The sequence below is a fragment of the Uloborus diversus genome, chromosome 7, assembly GCF_026930045.1.
Source record: "Uloborus diversus isolate 005 chromosome 7, Udiv.v.3.1, whole genome shotgun sequence".
NCBI lineage: Eukaryota > Metazoa > Arthropoda > Arachnida > Araneae > Uloboridae > Uloborus > Uloborus diversus.
Window position 1 is genome coordinate 36,342,550 of NC_072737.1, and position 18,902 is coordinate 36,361,451.

General features: G+C 33.1%; 1 protein-coding gene across 1 annotated transcript in view; it reads right to left on the bottom strand.

Annotated features, from left to right (window-relative positions):
• The window catches only part of LOC129226657 (low-density lipoprotein receptor-related protein 6-like), a 61,606-nt gene that overhangs the window by 33,028 nt on the left and 9,676 nt on the right, over positions 1 to 18,902 (bottom strand). The window contains exons 3-8 of the mRNA XM_054861287.1: positions 17,547 to 17,687; positions 12,124 to 12,383; positions 6,827 to 6,958; positions 6,341 to 6,541; positions 2,000 to 2,195; positions 1,104 to 1,354 (exon numbers count right to left, since the gene is read on the bottom strand). Coding sequence (XP_054717262.1) covers positions 1,104 to 1,354; positions 2,000 to 2,195; positions 6,341 to 6,541; positions 6,827 to 6,958; positions 12,124 to 12,383; positions 17,547 to 17,687 — 1,181 coding nt within the window. The remainder of the gene's footprint in view (positions 1 to 1,103; positions 1,355 to 1,999; positions 2,196 to 6,340; positions 6,542 to 6,826; positions 6,959 to 12,123; positions 12,384 to 17,546; positions 17,688 to 18,902) is intronic.

Below are 18,902 nucleotides of genomic sequence, written 5' to 3' on the forward strand. Positions count from 1 at the left end.
AGAGTTAGAAATAAACACATTTTGGCGGGAAAGTTTCCCTCCGCTTGTTTTGAGTAAGCGACACTTGGAATTTTCTGTGACACCCGCAGTGGGTCAAAAGGGGTTAGCTTCTTTCGGACATTTCAAACATTTTCCCCCTTTCCGAGTCATAGCTGTAGGATATAACTTCTGAAGTTCTGACATTTTCGAGCCCATAAAATAGAAGACTTGGGAATAACAAAATTCCATTCTGACACTTTGCGACACTCCGTACCCCATAAAGCATAGGGTTTTCCTGGAAGCTGGATCTCCAGATGTTGAACTATGATCCCCAGAGAATGTGCCCCGATCAGGGAACTTTATCCCCCAGTATAAAACAAGGAGTTAAGATTTTTCGAGAGAAGAAGAGATAGTTTTGGAAGGTAGAGGAGACGATCTTTGGAGAGCTCGGCGTTTCTCCGAGACGTTTGTCCGGAGTCATGATAGAAACGCGCTGCGCCTTTGGATGACTTAATGGAGAAAGGACCGAAATCTTGGTACGTACAATACTAGCTCCCACTTCCCACAACTTAATTTAAACCAGTAGATTAAAGTTTAATTCCTTTGGAGAGCAGAATCATGATGTACTTAATTATTGAAATCTTTAATGTTTTGAATATAAATATTTAACTCCTAACTAAATATCTAAGCTTAGTTTAGAACTGTATATGTACTATTTTATTTAATAAACTTTCATGGTGCAAAAATGAATCCAACTATTATTCCTACAGTCCAAAAGTCCACCAAATCATAACACAACGCATTGTACGAACTCCACTATGGCCTTTCGGCCCAGCAATTACAAAAATGAAACAAAATTCTGCTAAGTCATATTGTCAACTTCCGACAGCTTTTTCTTAATAGCTACAACACTGGCTTGATATCATGAGCACACGTTATCTTTTCTATGTGGAAACAATGAGCACTAATCAAGGATTTTGATTGGTTGAACAGTCTGAAAATGTTACAACTTGTACTACATCTTAACTGTGGCTTTAACAGTACTAGAAGACTCCTAACAAAGCAGGAGAAAACTAGTAATAGCAAGAAAAAACATTTAAAAAAATAATTCAAAACATACTTACCAAGTAAAGTAAATCCAAAAATATGAGGCAGCTGGTCTGAAACTAGTTCTCTACGATCACTTCCATCTAAGTTTGAGACTTCTATTTTATCTGTCTTTGCATCACCCCAATACAATTTCTTTTCTCTAAAATCTATCGAGAGTCCATTAGGCCAGCCTAGAGAAGTATTTACAAGTAGCACTCTTTGAGATCCATCCAAAGCTGCCTTCTCAATTTTAGGACGCAAACCCCAATCAGTCCAATACATATACCTATGAATAAAGAAATAAATAAATTAATAAGTAAATAAGTGATAAATTAAATGATTATAACAAGTAAAAATTACAAATATAAAAACTTTTCAACTTTATACCGGGTGGGGCGTGGAAACTTTCTTTTTTGAATTTGGCACACAAAAAAATGTAGAGCATTACAGAGTAGTAGGGAGAGGCTCAAACGGAAAGATCTGAATGGGAAGTTTTGTTACATCATGCATTCAAGCCGAAACTGCCAATGTACTGCATTTGCTCCAAAGAGTTGACCAAAGCTTCCGAGTTCGACTGAATCAGTGTGTTGACATTGGAGGGCAACATTACATGATATTGTTTTCAAAAATGTGTAAAGCATTATCTCCCATTATGTGTGACAGGAAAAAGAATAAAAAAAAGAATTTTTAGGTATATAATTTTTTTTTTTTTTTTTTTTTTTTTTTTGCCTTTTAAAAAAGGAAGTTCCTGCGCCCCACCCTTTAGAACTAGAGTTTGAAGTCTGAAGTATTTGCATGTAATGGCAAAAAATATAAATATACATTTGAAATGAGTTACTACAGTACATGACTGTATATGATTTAGGCTGTTGGGCAATACAATTTTCAAGCCCTGATATACACATACATATATACATATGTAATTATTTACCCTTCTGGTGGATCAAGAACAATAGCCCGAGGCTCATCCAAATTTTCAGTAATTAATATTTTACGAGAAGAACCATTCAACCTTGCCACTTCTATCCTATCTGTTCCAGTGTCTGTCCAATACATGTTACCAGCTATTGCATCAACTGCTATGCCATCAGGATGGTGAACTTCTGAGGTAATTAAATCTTCCTGGCCTGTAAATATTTAAATAATTTCATAACCAAGATTGTTTAATAATACAGGGTAAAATAGACTAGTTTCTTACTTATCTGAAAAGGATAAAATAAATTTACAACTTTAAAAAACCAAACATTACTAATGCAGTTGAACCTATTTTTCTCAAATGTGCTTGTCTCACAACCTCTCTATATTGAATTTTTTTAATTTCCCTGCTTTTTCAATAACCCGAGCCTGCCCTACAATGCAGTAAGGACTACTGCAAAGAACCTTCTTGTGGATGAATCATATGCCCTGTGGCTTCAGTCCGACTCTCAAAGACAGGCCAAGACTCTGAACCAGCAGTCTTCCTGGCTTGGATCCAAGGAACTGCTTAATTTGAGTAGGAATGAGATCAAGAAGTCTGTTGGGTTACTAACTGGACACTGCTCCTTAATAGGCATCTTAATCTGATGGGCGTTACCGACAATCCTTCATGTAGAGGATGTCATATGGCAGATGAAAGCTCAATTCATGTGCTATGTGAATGTGACTTCTACTCTGCGCAAAGATTTGATTACTTGGGATACCACTATGTAGATCCCTGGGAACTGCCTAGAATTTCGGTTAGGCAACCGCTAAAATTTTTTTCTGTTACTGGGCTCCTTTAGTAGGTACTAAGCGGGTACAGTACAATAGATCTGGGATCTCAGTGCTCACTCTCGTTTCAAGCGCCCCCCTTTTCACTTCATACTTCAATTTCCTTGCTTTCAAAGCATAAATTCAATGTTTTTTCCCCCAATGTTTATTGTGGATGAATTTTCCTAAAATATGCTACATTCTGAAATTCAACTACATTGTATTTTTTCAATTTGATTTTCAGCCATTTTTTTCAATCAGTCAAACCTCCAAGAATAAAAAAAAAATCTAATCAGCAGTCCTATACATTTGAATAAACAAGTTTATGATTACCCACAAATTATAGCAAAGTTTTGAAAATTGACCTTTATATCATGCTTTATTTTCAGCAGAAACCATACAGAAGTTTGTACAGTAAAAAGGGTATCTGCTACATTTAGAGTTTCAAAATCTATGTCTTCTGCTTTTAACTTTCTATGACTCACTAGATGCGATTCTTCCATAAAAATTATAGAATTTTCACAAGGCTATCTTCATTCATGTTCTGTAAAAATAAATTGCAGAACTTTGATCTATGCTTCTGACAATGAAAATATGTTTCTAAACAGTGCTGAGACTGTGGCGTAGCCAAGGGGAGAGTACATGGGGTCGAAACCCTCTCTGAAATGAGTAGGAAAACACAAAAATGAAAATGTTGAATTTACTAAACATAACTTTTCTGTTCATATACATAACATTCAAATTTGAACACATGCAAATTTCTTTGAACCCCCATCAAAATGAAATTCTATCTATGCTACTGCACTGGATAATTCAATCAGTGGTTAAATGAACCAAATGCTTAATTGAATCAATTCTTCAAAAACAGAACAAAATCCAAGACTAACATTAAAAAATGCTGTGTATCTGTATTGAATACCCCTTAAATGAATCTAATGAAAATTGCTAAACATTCCTCACAAACATGAGGGGCATCATTGAGGTATTTTCTTATCCTTGCCTTCTTTTTGTGACATGATATTCGTTTTTTTCGTTTTTTACTAATAGTGAAAGGAGGGTGCTGCACATCTTGCAGTGACAATTTTCTCGGTAGAACAAAAAGAGAGATGGAGGTTTACGAGGGATGGAGGTTTACAAGATAGGGTGTTTACGAGGCTTCTGTACTCCAGGCTTTATCACAGGTAGCTTTGGCATTGGTGCAACGTGGACTGGGTTATGAGGATTATAGCTTTTTATTTGATAGTAAAATAAAGGTGTTTAAGGGGTTACAGTATTTCAAAAATGATGAAACGATCAAAAAAAATTTTATTGTTTATTTCAAAACTAAAAACTATTCCAAACACAGGGGAAAAGTTTCATTGCTTTAGTTCAAATATTAAAAAAATTATGAGTGGTTTTAGGCCATGCTTGCTATGTGTTCTTACGCAAAAGAAAAACTTTCAATTGCTTTTTCTCGATGATGAGTTTTTTTTGTGTTTTCATGTCATTAGAATCTCTAAGGATTTTTTTCTATTAAAGATACAGCTTTACAGGGTGCGGCAAAAAATGGCAACCTTTTTGTATCAGTCTTTACACGGACATGTTTAAATGCAGCCACATGATTCTTTTACTATTAAATTCTCATTATTTTTCTGTGCCAGTCATTTATCATGTTTCCATCGATTAATTGACATTTGACTAATTTGAATTGACTTTTCTATGCAGAATGTCAAACAAACGTGTTGCAATTTTGGAGCTGTTTCGACAAGGGAAACATCAATGTGAAATTGTGCGTTTGCTCGTTGTTGGAAAGGACGTACTGTCTTAAGCAATTAAACGATACAAGGAGCTTGGCCACGATGGCCACCGTCCAGGAAGTGGCAGAAAGCGGACTGTCAACACATCTGCTAACCGCAAAATCATCAAGAAGAGAGTTGCACGAAATCCGAGGGTCTCCATGAGAAAAATCGCTTGTGAGACCGGCATAAGCGATCGGTCAGTCCGCCGAGTGGCAAAAGAGGAGCTCAACCTCAAGGCCTACAAGTTCCGGAAAGTTCAGCTTCTCACCGACGACAACAAACGCGTATGACTGCAAAGATGCTGCCAACTCAAGCGTCGGGCCGCTGCTTAACGATGGGAGCGTATCCTTTTCACGGACGAGAAACTGTTCACCGTCGAGCAACCACCAAAACGACCGAATATGGTCCGTAGAAGCTCCAAGTACCTCAGCAGTCGTCGAGCATCGTCAAAATCCCGCTTCGTTGATGGTTTGGGGCGAAATCTGCGCTAGCGGTAAGACCCCACTCGCTTTTGTGGATCAAGGGGTGAAAATTAACCAAGAAGTCTACCGGCGCGACATTCTTGAGGCTGTTGTGCTTCCCTGGGCTCAGCAGCACTTCGGCAATGCAAATTGGACGTTTCAACAGGACTCGGCGCCTACTCACAAGGCAAAAATGACCCATTTTCCAGATTTCATCTCGTCGGCGGAATGGCCGCCCTACTCGCCGGACCTCAATCCAATGGACTACAGCATGTGGTCCATTTTAGAGGCTAAGATCTGTGCTAAGCCCCACAAAAATTTAGAGGCGCTGAAGCAATCCTTACGCCGGGAATGGGCTCGATTGTTGCCGGAGGACCTGCGGCCCATCGCTGAAAATTTCAGGTCACGTCTGGACCTATGTATCGTCGCAGGGGGGGGTCACTTTGAAACAGGCATAATATGTTATGACCATAGGTCCATGCTATTGTTATTAATTGTTACATTGGTAAAAAAAAATTTTTTTGATAAAATTATACAAAAAAATAAAGTTGCCATTTTTTTGCCGCACCCAGTAAAGAAATACTGTTTGTAATTGGGATAACATATTTGACAAAACAGTGCATTGGATAAGCATTTTATAAGTTACTCAAATGTTTAGAGCATGTTAAACATTAAAAAACCAAAAAAAAATTTTTTAACTTTGATTTTTTACATAATTAATCACAGAAAATTTTCTAATAAACTCATAAGCAAATGAATGCAAAGATTTTGAGAGATGATTATAGTGATCGTTTAGCAAAAAACTTTTTTTTAATTAGTGCAAAAATAAAAAAGACTTAAGAATTTTGAAAAATTGAAATTTTTCTAATTTTTTTTTTTTTTTTTTTCAATTTTTAAAAAAGTAGGCAATATTTTAAAATTTTGGAAATAAATTATTGATTACAAAAAGAGTATGCATGTTATGGTTTCAAAAAAAAAATAAAATTTACTTAAATTTTAAAAAAATGTTTGAAAGGTACTGTGACCCCTTAACTAATTGCTACTGCATCTATTAAGCATTCTGTTCCTTGATTTAGTCAAGTACTATAATTTTTTCTCCTTTTAAAGTGTCAACCTAACAGAAAATGAGTCAATTCAGGGATTTTCTTTTTTTTTTTTTTTTTGTCTAAAAAAGATTACTAAAAAAAATTTTGGTTACAATTCATAACTTTGTCTAGAGTTTTAGGAGATTGCAGCATGATCTGGCAAAAGGGCCCTGCAATAAATGTGGGGATCATGCTTTTAACACACGAAAAGGAAACATACCAGTTCCATTCATATAAGCTCTTCTTATAGCCCTTGCTTCATCATCCGTCCAATAAATGTAGTTATCAACAGGATTAAAATCAGCAGCAATAGCGTGCTTAATCCCTTCCAACTCAAGGACAACATCTGTATAATCTGGGGTATCCAATGAAATTCTTCTCAAGTCAGTTCTTCGAACAAGCAGGAGAAGTTCTTGGGGTTCTGAAAAAATATTTTTACAACTATGTAAACATGTTTAAAAACTTAAAAATGTCATTATATTCAATATGGTAACTAAATTCATATGATTAACTTTAGATCTATCAAATCTAATTCAAGAAAGATTTTGTTATATAAAGCATTTTGGATTTTGGGTAGGTTCAAATCTAAAAAGGCAAATATTGAAAAATATTATATAAATTAAAGAAAACAATATGCAAATACTATGAATAACTTTATCAATGATAAATGTATACACTAAAAATACATAGCTCATTTGCAAATTACCATTTTCACAGGTTTTTCCATCATTCTTCAAACGTACACCAGTAGGACAGGCACATGAATAAAATGGTTTGTATGCAGACAATAAACATAAGTGAGAACACCCACCATTATTTTTATCACAAGGAGTAGGACCTAGGGGAAAAAATAGATGAAATTTATTACGCAAGTATAAAATTAAAGCATTTTCAGAAGAAAAAAAATTGTGATAGTTAAACTATGAACATAAAAATATTTTTAAACTACTGAAAAGCCAAAACCCACAAAGTAGAATGCTTGATGCTCTGCAACATAAAATCATTTGACCAAAATTGTTCTGCAAGTACTTCAAGCATGGAAAACACAAACAATTAATGGGACCTTTTCCAGAAATCAGCAGCCCTAAATCAAAATTTGTTTCGTACAGGAGTTTTCTTTTTTTTTTTCTTCCAGTGTTTAAAATTTTACTGTTGCTATGCAATTTTATAGAACCTAAACCGATTGAAAGTCTCCAAAAATATTTTATATGCTTTTTAAAATGCATAGCAAGAGCAAAGCTACAGAATTTTATTAAAATCCAAACCTAGATGTCAAACCACGTTTTTTAGGTTAATTTTACAAAGTATGAAGGAGCAATTAAAATAATGGTGATAAATAAATTACTAAAATAATAAATAAAATGAGTCGAGTTAGGGTAGCAAATAATAAAACACTTCTAAACTTTCTACGCAATAAATATTTTCAAGATGCAAAACCACTGAAATCTCAAAGACACGCAATTTTGGGCAATGAACCTGTTTGAATTTTGGTATGTAATTCTGTTTTAAATTTACATATGAATTTTTTATTTTTCCCTATTTTACTTATTCAAGATTGTTACGAATAACGAAAACAGAAACAAAGTCTTGAATTTTTGGCATTTCGTATTAACCGAGTTCAATTGTATAAATCAAAACAAAATCTTGATATATTTTTCTCTACAAGTAGAAACAGTTTGTCATTTATATGAGTAATAATTTGATATGTATGAGTTCAAGGGCCATCGAATAGACAATGGAATACAAATGAAAGCTGGCATTAGTAATACAACAAGAGAAAAGAAACTAAAATAACAAAAAATGCTGAATTTAAAAAATGAGAGTAAAAACATTTAAGAAACCAACGTGATAAATGCTAAAATTTGAAATATGAAAGAAAAGTTCAAATACTCATGGTTCACAATAACATCGATATAAATAAAACAAAGAATATACATGTGTACGATCCCTATACAAATCCAGTTTACTTCGGATCTCAACCAAATTTTGGCAGGGAGGTACTTGGGCACCTGAGACAGAATGTTGAGGGGGGGGGGGGTCAAACTCCAAAAATGAACTGAACCGTTGAAATTTAAATTTCTAGACAAAAAAATGGCGTTTTTCCACAATAAGAGGGCGAAAAAATTCTCCCAAAAATCAGAATAAAATATCCATGGAAACAGCTGATTTTTCTGCATCAGATAAAATTTGTTCCAATGGTCCATGATAACTAGAACGTGAATTATAACTCTTTTTAGATAATTTCATGCTAAAAGGTAGGTAAGCCTTCAATTAGAAATTCATTGCTGAACAATGCTTTTATTAAAATTTGTAGCATGAAGAAAATCATCGAAAAGAAAGATCTGGTGTCATTTTTCCTCGAATGTGAACAAATAAAATTCTTGAGGCTTTTCTCGTAATCGGGAAATTTAAAAAATTTTCCTTTTTGGGTAATTTTTCCGGAATCTGTAGGACTTTTTCCTTTTTTTGTTAAAGCCTGATTGTTGAATATGCCTCACTTGACATAACATTTACTTTTGAGGTAGACTATGCAAAGCTGGGTGACACAGCTAGTTCAAAAACAAAAATGAGTACAAATGATGCATTTACACATAACAATAATATAAATTAAGAGAACTTTGAAGAGGAAAATACGAAAAACCAACATCCATGGAGACAAGTAAAGAAATAAGTACAAAACATTATTTGAACAACACATCCAAAAATGTATATAGAAACTGGAACTTAGGACACACCAAAGTACGTAAAGAATGAAACAGAGTAAAAGTAAAGCGCGAAAAATTAAAGACGAAAGAAATAAATTACAAACACTAAAAGCAAAAAAAAATTAGACAATTTAAATGGAATAAATATCATTAGCCAAACTGCATCTAGTTGTCCAAAAATTAAAAAAGAAGAAATAAAATAAATTGGGAGAGAAATGAGGGGAGATCAATTTGGACAAAGGTCTGAAATAAAACATAAGTATTGGCATTGCAAGTCACTAAAGAGAGGAACCAAAAAAGTAGCAATAAGTCCATAAGTTATGACACTTATTTTTAACATTTTTGTAAAAGTTTTAAGCATATTTCTGAAAAGAAAAAAAAATGTATACAGTATATATGTGAAAATATGTAGATTTTTTAAAGTTTTGTAAGAAACTAGCTTTGAAATTACATTTTAACTGATAAAAAATCAATTTTTTCCACAAAGAAATGGGGGGGGGGGGGCATTACCTTTTCCTCACTAAAAAAAATTTACATCACTACTCAAGACTAGATAATGCTACGATTGAAGCAGCTAACATACAGCTGGAAAGACTTTGGGAGAATCTACTTCAACTTTTGATTGAAGTTTAGCTAATAACTGCTTTAGAAGAGTAAATTTTGAAAAGAATGGATGAGTGGACATGGACAAGCTCACTCATTCAGCAACAAGGTATTAGTGACCCCAGCTAGGTCAGTCTTAGTAACTTGGTTACTAAACGGTGCAAAAAGTTTCGAAAACAATCCAAAATCAAACTTTCTTTTCCAAATGCGTAAAAGTTAGGGTTTTAAATGCAAGTCTTCAAATCAAATGAATAAATGAAATAAAAATTATGTATGCCAGTTAAACAATACCAGGAATTTAAAATATATATACATAAATAAAGTAAAATATAGAGGGTGTTCCGTTTTAACCTGCAAGACCTTTATTCTTGCAACCAATAGTCCTAGATGTATACTTCCAACTGCAAAAATGTTCAAAATCTGATGCAGAGTTAAGATATTGAAAGGTTGAAACAAAAATAAAAATGAGTCAAAAAATACAAAATTTAACTTTGTAAATTTTAGGCCCAGAGGCCCTCTAATACATATTTAGAGAAATAATCTACATTGAAAACTATTACTGACACAAAAAACTTGATATTTGTGCGACTAAAACTCGAGATATTCGAGTTCAAAGTTTTTAGGGACCATACAGACCCGGTAGCAGAAACTGCGAGACGCGAGACGTGCGTCGCAGATTTTTCGGCGGCCTGCAGATAATTTTACCAAAGAACAAAACGAAAGGAAGGGGGAAAAAAAAGAAATACAACTTTAAAAAGATCGTTTGGAGATCGCTTTTTGAGCGATGGATGCTTCAGCATTTCAACTAGAAACATAGTCGCCCTATTTGGTCATTCTCAAAATCGAAGTAGAAAAGTGCAAAAGTTTTCAAAAACAAAGATGAATTGGATGTATTATCTTTCTGCCAAGAAATGAAAATAACTTAAAATCTACAGCAATTCGTTTTTTTATTTTTATTTTTTAAAGTAATTTTCTTGAGAAGTGAAAAATTTTATGTGAAAATTTCACCTTATCCTCATTGCTTTGGACGCAAAAGCGCCAAAACTTTTTTACTAAAGTTTAGTCTCATGAGGATTTTTATTTTGAAAATATTTTTTGCAACAAATTCAGAAATTAATATCTTAATTTTTAGCGTAGTCGCCATGTTAGGTCGCCAAGATGTTGGTACGTAAGACTTATGAAGTGCCTACGTTTTCAAAAACGGAATTAGATGTTTATTGCAATGCAAACTGCTGAAAATTAAGCAAAATGTGTCTTTTTTTTTTTTTTTTTTTGGATAATTCCTAATTATAGTCTTTAAAATTGCAAAATTTTATCTTCAGAATATTATCTTATCTTCATTGCTTTAAAGGCTAATGTGCTAAAAACTGACTATTTCACATAAATTGTAGTTGTTTAATGATTTTGAATTTATTGCTACTTTTATGCAACAAATTCAAATATCTATTTATAACCATGAATTTTTCGCGTAGACGCCATGTTTGGCCATTCTCAAGATAGAAATAAAGGATACTAATACTTACCTAAGTTTCCAAAAACAGAATTGGATGTTTACCTCAACACAAACTATTGAAGATAATATAAAGTGTTCAATAAATCATGTTTTTTTTTCTTTTTATAAAATATTTTTTTTAAAAATGCGAATTATTATCTGCACAGTTGTATTTGATCCTCATTGATTTGAAGGCTTTGCTATAAGCTAAATATTTCATCTAAAATGCAGTTTCCTGCCTACTTCTCATTTACTAATTTAAAAAATTTAAAAACCCATTTCAATGCAAATTTTCCATATTAAAATTAATATGTCTTGAAGAATTGGTTTTCATAGTGTGTAGAGTTCTATTTATTTTTATGAAAGTAGTGAAAGCTGCTTCCTCCCCCCCCCCCTTATTGCTTTAAAACTCAGCGACAGTGATGGCCACTAAGTTTTTCGGGTCTAGTGGCCACTGGCCAGTTGGATAATTGTCCAAGTCTTGGCCTTCACAAAGGACTTGTGTATTTTATTAAAAGTTAAAATAAAACTAATAATAATGCTGCAGATTATTTTCAACTACCGGAAGTAGTGTCGCAGACTGGCTAGAAAGTTTCTGCTACTGGGCATACAGAAGATGAGATTGGAACTTATCGCCCTTTCAGAAGAATGACAGGTCATCAAAGAAAGAAAAACAAGGTATTTATATTTTTCATTGCCATTCAAAAATAAATGCAAATGTTATACCGTAATATGCAAAAACACACAAAAACCCCTCGAACAATTTGGAAAACCACACTCTACACACATATAGTTTTGAACCCTTGTTAACCACTAGATTTTTTCCCAAAAGGTGTTATTTGACGGCCAGTGAAAAGTGGTGTAAGTCACAAAATACTGCGTTTCATTTCTCAGTGAATATTGGTCTCACTAATTTCAAACTTTTTGTGTTGGAATTATTTTTAAATGGAGATTATTTCCCTAGTTAAGGGACCTGTGGTCCATATGAAAAGTTAAATTTTGTATTTTTTGACTTATTTTTATTTTTACTTCAAACTTTCAATATCTTAACTCAACATCTGATTTTGAACATTGCAATTGGAAGTATACATCTAGGACTAATGGTTGCGAAAATAAAGGTCTTGCAGGTTAAAATGGAACAGCTTGTATATAACAAAATAAGCAAAAGGCAACAACCATGTAAAACATAAAATAGGTACATACCAGGTGGTTGCCTATCTTGGTGATATACATGAATGCCCATTGGTGACAAAAAACCACCAAAGGTAGTTCGTTTCATGCAATCATCTTTTTTATTACAAGCATGTACGGCTCTTGTAACCCAGTCGGTCCAGTATAACATATCGTTATGGAGTGTCAATGCAAATGGATGAGGAAGGTTTCCATTTACAATGACCTGCCTACTTTTACCATCAAAGTCCATGCTTGAAATAAATCGAAGCTTTGCATCTGCCCAATATATCCTAATTTTGAAAATAGCATAAGTTACAATCTCACAATATATACATACACTATTCAATGTCATTAGAATAAATATCAGAGACAACATAACTGAATAAAGAAAAAATTAATTTAAAAGGAGAGAAACTTCGTAAATTAAAAGAGATAACAGCAATCAAAACTCATAAATGCAAAAGAGAGAGGAAACCATAACAAAAACTTCAAAAGATATTTTTAAAAAAAAAACTTGTACTTAAACAAGAAGTTTGTTTAGAAATAAATGCACATACTTCCCACACACTAACATTTTAATTTTTTAGTTTTTGTCCATTTTTCCGAGGAACATGACTTGTTCTATGTAGTGCAACCTATCAGAGTGTAGTGCAACCTGGTCCGGAAGCACGAAAACGGTCCTTAGTGACATAGAAATCCAGTAGGCAGTCTTTTTTTGCTGATTTTTTGCAGGAGGAGGGGGGGTCAAACTTTATAGATGCAGGCTTTTTTTTGACTCCTCCCTATCCGAGAATGACCCCCTCCAAAACCAGAAGCTGAATCCGCCTTTGTGCATTACAGGTTTCAGCAAGAATACAGGGCTCCCAACACATTTTAGCTTCAGAAAAGGGTAAAAGAGGACCATTTTCAATCAAAAAGGGGACTAAAGAGGACCAGTTAGGATCAAAAAGAGGACCTTGGGAGGACCACTTATAGTTAAACCCATGATGCACCAAAAGGCAAATTAGTTGCCAGTTGCTAAATTTGTGAAGATAATTCGTTAATTAACTAGAATAACAAGAGATACAATTCTTTTATCACCAGTGAAACTGATTTTTTTTTTAATCCATTGATAAAAGTGCATAACATTGGGGGGGGGCACTTAGTTCAGCACTTAAGGCAGCCTCTTTAGAACTAAATAGGCATAATGATACATTTTAACGTCTCACTGAAGGATAGGTGAAGTTGCACTTCATCTTTATTTAGTTTAAAATTATTTTTCTGTTTTTCTGTCGTTTAATGCTTCTTAATATAGCGTTATCATACACCAAACAAAAAAAAAACTTTATTCTCTTGTTGTTTTCCCCACTCTCTAATTTTGTTCCCATCTTCATCAGTTTCATCTAACTATTTGCTGAGAAATTTGCACTTCCTCATGACACACTGAAACCTAAAAAATATTGTTTTGCTTTTCAACAAAGCTACAACGAAGTTTAAAGTAAAATTATTTTATATTTGAATACCCTTTAGGGAGAAAAAAAATTTTAAGCACTTTTCAAGTGTAAAAAAATGTTTTTCAAGGTACTACCCTAAATTCGCACTATAAATATTACATGAAGATTTCATTTAATGCTAACATATAAATAAAAGAAAGTAATATAAAAAGTATACGAAAACAAACTGCTTTTTCTACAAGAGACACTTTAATAAAAGAATTACTGTATTGAAAGTTTTCCTAAAAATGTCTGAAATGCTTAATCACAAAGAGAAGCAGATCAACTTAGATTTTTAAAAAAACTCCATGATAGCAAGACCATGAGTGCTTTGAACTTTTATGCAGGTGGGGAGGGGACCGATTCCCCTCTTTAGCAGGCATCATGACAATGAAAAAAATGTACAAAAATTCACCTTTATAAAATTTTATATTGCAACTTTGTTTTAAATACAAAAACTAAATTAAAATGTTATGCACTCAATTGTTTACATTTAATATCCCCCCTCCCCCCTATGAGAAACAGTAATAACCGAAAATAAGCTAATCTCTACATAGTATAAAATGAAGTCTCCAAAAAGCGTCTGTTTGTTTGAACTCGCAAAACTCAGGAACTACCCGGCCGAATTTGCTGAAATTTTCACAGTTTGTTCCTTTAAGTCCTGAGAAGGTTTGCAGAACAGTTCGAAAACAATTCGATGAATAGTTCTTTTTTTATTCCAATTTAAGCCCAATTTTCACACAAATTCTCGAATATGGGGGTGAAAAATTACTCGCAAATAGTAATATTATATATCGTTGGAAAGGGAAGAGTTTTCCACGTTCCACGCAATTTGTTCCAATGCTCTAACTTAATTGCGGCGGGAGTTTTTTACGTTTTTAGCTCGAATTTTTTTAGGCTTAGCTGAAATTTAAGCACTACTTTCTTTATTAAATCCATCAATAAGAAGTGAAGGAATTGTCCCACAGTTTTCTTTTTGACAGCATTGGAAAGAGCTGATTTTTTTACTCCAGATCTAACTCGACCTAAGGTCGAAAATTTAACCCTCTATCTCCATTAGATAAAAAGTTACAAGCGAATTAAATGAAGTTCAAAAATCTGTTCTCTATTCAAGTTTTTAAATATTTTATTTTGCGTTTCCACGGTAACGCTTTCTGAATCCATAGTTTATTTACATCTTTCTCATTTTCAATTCTTAAACTTATTTTATTTTGTGTTTCCATGGTTACGCATTTTAAATCCATCTTTCTCATTATATTTTAATTGCTTAAAAGTATTTTAGTATCTGTCGTCATTGTTTGGCAAGAAAATTTTGCATGATGTTTTTTTTTCTTCTTTCATTTAACCCTGGTTATTGAAGATACTTCACTTGACGCAATGGTTTTTTTTCAAAATAGACCGAGCAAAGCTGGGCAACGCAGCTAGTAATAATTAAACTTAAGTTTGCAAGTTAAGGTTGCAAAACTAGAAATTTGAATTAAAAAAATATATATTAATTTTTTAGTTATTTAAATAAAAATTAAAACGAGTTAATCTAATGCAGCATGTCAAAACAACTTCAAATTGCTAAAAATATAAAAATATTTATTAGATGCAAAACGGTTGAAAGCTCAGATAAGCGAATTTTCACGAACCAAGTTCAATTTTGGCATACTTTCCATAAAATAAATTTATTTATTTTCTACTAAATTAAACACAAAACATGCTAATCTTAGGTAGCATTTGGGAAAACAACATTCGATTGGGCAAAATATTTTAATATTTTCATGATGCAGAAAGATTGAAATTTCAAACACTAAAACCCATTTTCCGCGAAGTCCAAGTAAGTTCAATGTTGCCATGATTTCCAAAGTAATTACTTCGTTAATTATTGAAATTAAGTGAAAAATAAGCTAATCTAAAGTAGTATATGTTAAAATAACTTCCTGCTGTCAAAAACATCAAAATATTTACAAGATGCAAAAGGATTGAAATTTCAAATGCGAGAAGCCGTTTTCTGCGAAGTCCGATTAAGTTTAATGTTGTCATGGTTTCCAAACTAATTTCTTCGTTAATTGTTGAAATTAAACGAAAAATAAACTAATCTAAAGTAGCCTATGTCAAAATAACTTCCTACTGTTAAAAAAATAAAAATATTTACAAGATGCAAAAGGATTGAAATTTCAAACGCGAGAAGCAGTTTTCCGCAAAGTTTGAGTAAGTTCAATGTTGTCATGGTTTCCAAACTAATTCCTTCGTTAATTATTGAAATTAAACGAAAAATAAGCTAATCTAAGGTAGCACATGTCAAAATAACTTCCGATTGTAAAAAACATCAAAATATTTACAAGATGCAAAAGGATTGAAACCTCAAACACGAAAGCAATTTTTCGCGATACTGCATATTGAACATATGTTCAGAAAATTGCACTGATGAAATATTTTTAACAGAATTACAAGCAATCTAAAGTATGCTTTAGATTGCTTGTAATGATTTTTGAAAGAATCAAGCAATAAAGAAAATTTTCATACTTTTTCAAGGCTTTCAAGCACTTGGAAAAAAAAACTTTATATTTTTCAGGAACTTTTCAAGGTTTTTCAAGGGCGTAAAATTTACGAACATATGCGCCTGTAAAAAAAATGGCGCATGCCCCACGAGATTACTTTCGAATTTATTTGCAAAAGAGGTGGCTCATAGCAGCGTTACTATTACAGTGAACGCACGACACAACAGTCTCAAGAGCTTGGGATCCAATGAAAACTTTGAGATGAATATTCGAGTTATCGAGATCCGAGATCGGAAAGTTCATTCGTTATTGCAAACGTGAGGCTGCAATTCCGAGAAATATCGGTGGCACCCTGCTCCGCGATTCGATGTCATAACTCTTCCCCCAAACCTCTTTTTTATGGATTTCCATGCTGCAGCGGTTGAAGGAGTAATGACGTCAATCTGAAGCGAAATAATATGGGAAAGTCAGGTTAAGGCGCCGCGGCCGCGTGTTTGGGTGTACACATTGGGGGTATCTTTGAACACAATGGAAACTTTTAAAATCTGATTTTTAAGTAAAAACATTATAAAAGCGGACTAATCGGACCAAAATGTTAAAAAGCGGTCTAAAGCGGACTTAACCTTAAAAAACGGACTTGGGCGGGAAAAGCGGACCATTTGGGAGCCCTGAGAATATGAAAATGCACACTGGCTTCTTTGCATATTGTCAAACTTACACCAGGTGATTTTCAGATTAAAAGTGAATCTTGAATTTCAGAAAATTCCATGTCTCTTATTCATTTATACATAGATTTTTCCCTGTGATTGTTCCTTAATCACACGCAAATACATGGAGGTCCTTATTCAAAGGGATTGAAACCAAGAAAACTGCGTTAAATAGAGGTGTTCCTTAAAGGAGTTACTACTGTATTAGTAATCTACTTGTACTACAGAAACCCTAATCCATCACTTTCCCTCAATGATCATTTTATTTCTATGGTCTTGGCATAAATTGTATTTAGCAGCATATATTGCTCCATTGAAAGTAGTTTTCCTACATTCATTGTTGTAAAATATTTGCTTTTCAATCAGAAAGCAAGGGAAAAAATGGCCTTTTCTGTCAAATTTCAGAATTTTTTTAATTTTCTCAGTGCATTGTTTTTAGTGAGAATCCTAAGCACAGAATGAATGTATGATCATACAAAAAAAAAGAGAGAAGGAAAAAAACAAAATGAAAAAGGAGGAGAACAATGCTCAGGCCAATGAGGCTGAACCTATATCAGTGTCAAGTCTGTCTGATGCCAAAAAACAGCCAAAAGGACAAAATAAAACAGCAAGCATGATTTTTAGCTGCAAGGAACATTGGTTTAATCTTTTTTGCACGTTTCTTTTCAAAAAATATATCACTTATAAGAATTAATTGGCTTTAATCTTTTTATTTTTCTTTAAGTTCCTTTTACTTCATTTTTTGTAAGCTAGTAAAAGGAATACAAAGAGATGTACATATACAATACCTTTTAGTGTCATAGTCAGCAACTATGCCATTTGGCCAAAAAATATCATCTTTTACAATAATGCTTCTACTTGTCAGGTTTCCATCCATGCTAGCTTTTTCAATTTTTGGTGTTTCTCCCCAATCTGTCCAAAATATCCATCTAAACAAAAAGGTTTTAAATATTTCATTCAACAACACACAATCAGAATTAAATTTGAATGTAACAGAAAATTTACTAGTGTTGCCTTGTCCATGGATAATGCAAGTGAAAGAGGAAATTAAAAACTACAAATAAAAATATAAGTGAAAGTCTCAATTCTAGTGAAAAGTGGAGAACTGCAACTGAACAGTTTCAGGATTGTTAAAGATTTCGCACAGAGGGTCCTCAAATGTCAGCACACCCAACCTTAGGAGTGGTGAGAAAAGGGCACACGAAGAAGGGCCTTGGAGAAATTTGGGTTTCATAGCAATTTTTGAAATGCGTACATTACCAGGGTCCAATACAGGCTGACTTTGCTACCGTTTTTCGGTACCTTTACAAAAATCTTGTTTTGAAATCGGTACTTTCACAAAAAACAAGTTATAAAATCAGTGGCTTCACAAAAACTCACATTTTAAAATGTAAAATTTGTTTCAACAAAATTTACTCATAAAAAAACATTCTAAGCAGGTTTATATTTATATGAACAATCGCTTAAATAGAAACCTTTTTGTAGTATTTTAACTGATTTTTAGCTGTTTCTCGCCAAAGTGTATTTATGCAATATTATCGCAATTTTTCAACATCTGTTTTGGGAAACGCTTTTTGTCATAATCTCCTATATTGTACACAGTACATAGCCTATTAAGCTGAAATTACGATGATATTTTTCGTACTTCTTAGGTTTTTAGCTATCCTTCCCCAAAAACGAAATATGTTTAAAATAATACTATATGACATTTACACTTTTCGAACTAAAATTTCACTTGTTCTACTTCTCTTTTACAAAAATTAGGATGCCTCTAAAATTTCAAAAAAAAAACGCTGATAAAAAAACTTTTTACCATACTTTCACAAAAATAGGTAGCGAGAAAAAATTCCTGGAATGGCTCCTAATTACTGTGAAAGGCCAAAACCAGGTAAATTTCAACATTCACACAGCAAAGACCAAATATTTTTGATAAATCCCCGGTGAATGTCGACATTCTCCGATTCTGGTGTTTTACAGTTACAAGTCGCCCAATCCAAAAAAAAGTGGACATGAGGATGAAAATTCAAATTTCATTCAATATGGTTGAAATTTTGCATACACACTGTTAAAAGTATACTATTTCTTATTTTATTGAAAAAAAATTTCATTTATGTCATTAACATTCTTATTTTAATTACTAAAGT